Source organism: Lolium rigidum, chromosome 5 (assembly GCF_022539505.1).
Source record: "Lolium rigidum isolate FL_2022 chromosome 5, APGP_CSIRO_Lrig_0.1, whole genome shotgun sequence".
In the NCBI taxonomy this organism is placed as follows: domain Eukaryota; kingdom Viridiplantae; phylum Streptophyta; class Magnoliopsida; order Poales; family Poaceae; genus Lolium; species Lolium rigidum.
The window spans coordinates 264,375,133-264,377,553 of record NC_061512.1 but is presented as its reverse complement, the minus strand read 5'-3'; the positions used below and the strand labels follow the sequence as shown (position 1 = coordinate 264,377,553).

The 2,421-nt window shown below is 57.7% G+C and overlaps 1 protein-coding gene across 1 annotated transcript; it reads left to right on the top strand.

Moving 5' to 3' along the window:
- Positions 1–414: 414 nt before the first annotated feature.
- LOC124657593 (trans-cinnamate:CoA ligase, peroxisomal-like) lies at positions 415–2,187 on the top strand. The gene is made up of 2 exons (XM_047196120.1): positions 415–612; positions 703–2,187. The coding sequence occupies exons 1-2, from the start codon at positions 415–417 to the stop codon at positions 2,185–2,187; spliced, it is 1,683 nt and encodes a 560-aa protein (XP_047052076.1).
- Positions 2,188–2,421: the final 234 nt, after the last annotated feature.

The following is a 2,421-nucleotide window of genomic DNA, read 5'->3' as shown; positions in this document are numbered from 1 at the left end:
TGACTGTCCTGTACACGGGAGGCCCGCGCACAGGATTATTCACATTCTCCAAGTTTCTTTTTTTTTCCCAAAAAGTTAATCTGTGGATTTAACTTCTAAATTTAACTGAATTTACCTATATGAACCCCTCCAATGTATTTTACATGCAATCAATTGGCCCCCCTTATTGAACTTTCCTGATTCCGTCCCTAGTCAGACGTGCCTGAACTTATCTGATTTGTTGTATTTGTCGGCTTAGGATCGATATTCACTTCACCAACCTTCCGTGCCCTATATAGGCGGTCCCTATAAATTAGGCCTCTAACCCAGCTCTCTCCGTACACAAACACAAGCGGGAGAAAACAGAGCTAAAGCTACTAGAGCTTTGGTGTTCAAATCCCTAGAGGGAGGAAGTGAGTGAGTGAGCGAGACATCATGGACATGTTGCCAAAGCGCGATGGTAACCACGTTCCTCTGAGCCCCATCACCTTCCTCCCGAGGGCCGCCTCCTCCTACGCCGACCGCACCTCCCTCATCTACGGCAGCACCACCTTCACCTGGAAGCAGACGTACCAACGCTGCTGCCGCGTCGCCGCCGCACTCCAGGAGATGGGCGTCTCCAAGAACGACGTCGTACGTTCACTGTCTAATCCCTTTATCCTTTCAGAATATTAACTGGATAATATCCATTTATCAAGCAGTTCCTCGCATTGCCATTGCCAGGTGTCGGTTCTTTCACCCAACTCGCCGGCGATGTACGAGCTGCACTTCGCGGTGCCCATGGCCGGGGCGGTTTTCAACGCCATCAACTCGCGCCTGGACGCGGCCGGCGTGGCCACCATCATCAACCATGCCCAGCCCAAGGTGCTGCTCGTGGATTACGAGTACACCGGCCTCGTGACCGAGGCGATCAAAGCCCTGAGCGCCGACGCGCCGAAGCCAACGCTCGTGGTGATGGACGACCATAACAAGCCCACAGGCGCCCGCATGGCCGGCGCTGACATCGAGTACGAGCAGCTGGTGGCGAGAGGAGACCCGGCGAGGTACCCTCCCCGAGTCCTCGAGGACGAGTGGGACGCTGTCACCCTTAACTACACCTCCGGCACGACGGCGGCGCCCAAGGGCGTCGTGTACAGCCACCGCGGCTCCTACCTCAGCACGATGGCCAACATGATCCAGTGGGGCCTGAGCAACGAGGCGGTCTACCTGTGGTCGCTCCCCATGTTTCACTGCAACGGCTGGGCCTGCACGTGGGGCGTGGCGGCGTGCGGCGGCGTCAACGTCTGCATCCGCTCGCCCACCGCCGTAAACATATACACCTCCATAGCCACCTACGGCGTCACCCACATGTGCGTCGCGCCGGTGCTGTTCAACGTCCTCATAGAGGGTCGCCATAAGCCGCTGCCCCGCCCCGTGCAGGTCCTCACAGGCGGTGCGCCGCCGGCAGCTGCAGTCCTCGACAGCATCGAGAAGCTCGGGTTCAAAATCACGCACTCGTACGGCATGACGGAGGCGACGGGGCCTGCTACATATTGCGAGTGGCGGCAGCGGTGGGACGCGCTGCCGGCGCCAGAGCGGGCGGCGCTGAAGGCACGGCAGGGCGTGAGCGCGCTCTCCCTCGCCGCGGTCGACGTGAAGGATCTCAGCACCATGAAGAGCGTGCCCCGTGACGGCGCCACCCTCGGGGAGATCGTGATACGCGGGAGCGGCGTCATGAAGGGGTACTACAGGAACCCGGAGGCCACAGAGGCCGCGTTCCGCGGCGGCTGGTTCCTCACCGGCGACGTCGGGGTGGTGCACCCGGACGGGTACGTGGAGATCAAGGACAGGTCCAAGGACGTGATCATCTCCGGTGGCGAGAACATCAGCAGCGTCGAGGTGGAGTCCGTGCTCTACGGCCACCCCGCGGTGCTCGAGGCGGCGGTGGTGGCCATGCCGCACCCGCACTGGGGCGAGACGCCGTGCGCCTTCATGTCGCTCAAGGAAGGCGTCCCCAAGGTTAAGGAGGAGGAGGTCGTGTCCTTCTGCCGGAGCAAGATGGCGCGCTTCATGGTGCCCAAGAAGGTGGTGTTCGTGGATCAGCTGCCCAGGAACTCCACCGGGAAGGTCCAGAAGCTCCTGCTCCGTGAGAGGGCGCGTGCATTGGTGGCAGCTGCTACCAACAACAAGGAACAACACCTGGTCATCGCTGGGTCTAGCAGGCTTTGACTCATCTCATCCAAATGGCCGGCCTCCAAATTATCCCATGCATGTTATTCTTGTATTACTTTCTCTTTTTCCAAAATGTAAGTCTTATTTGTCTTGTTTTCAAATCAAACTTTCTCAAGTTTCACCAAGATTGTGGAAACAAATTTGAATATGTACAATACCAAATGTATAAAATATGGACATATATTATGGGATGCATATATGATATGTATCGGGATTGGTGCCGTATTGTTG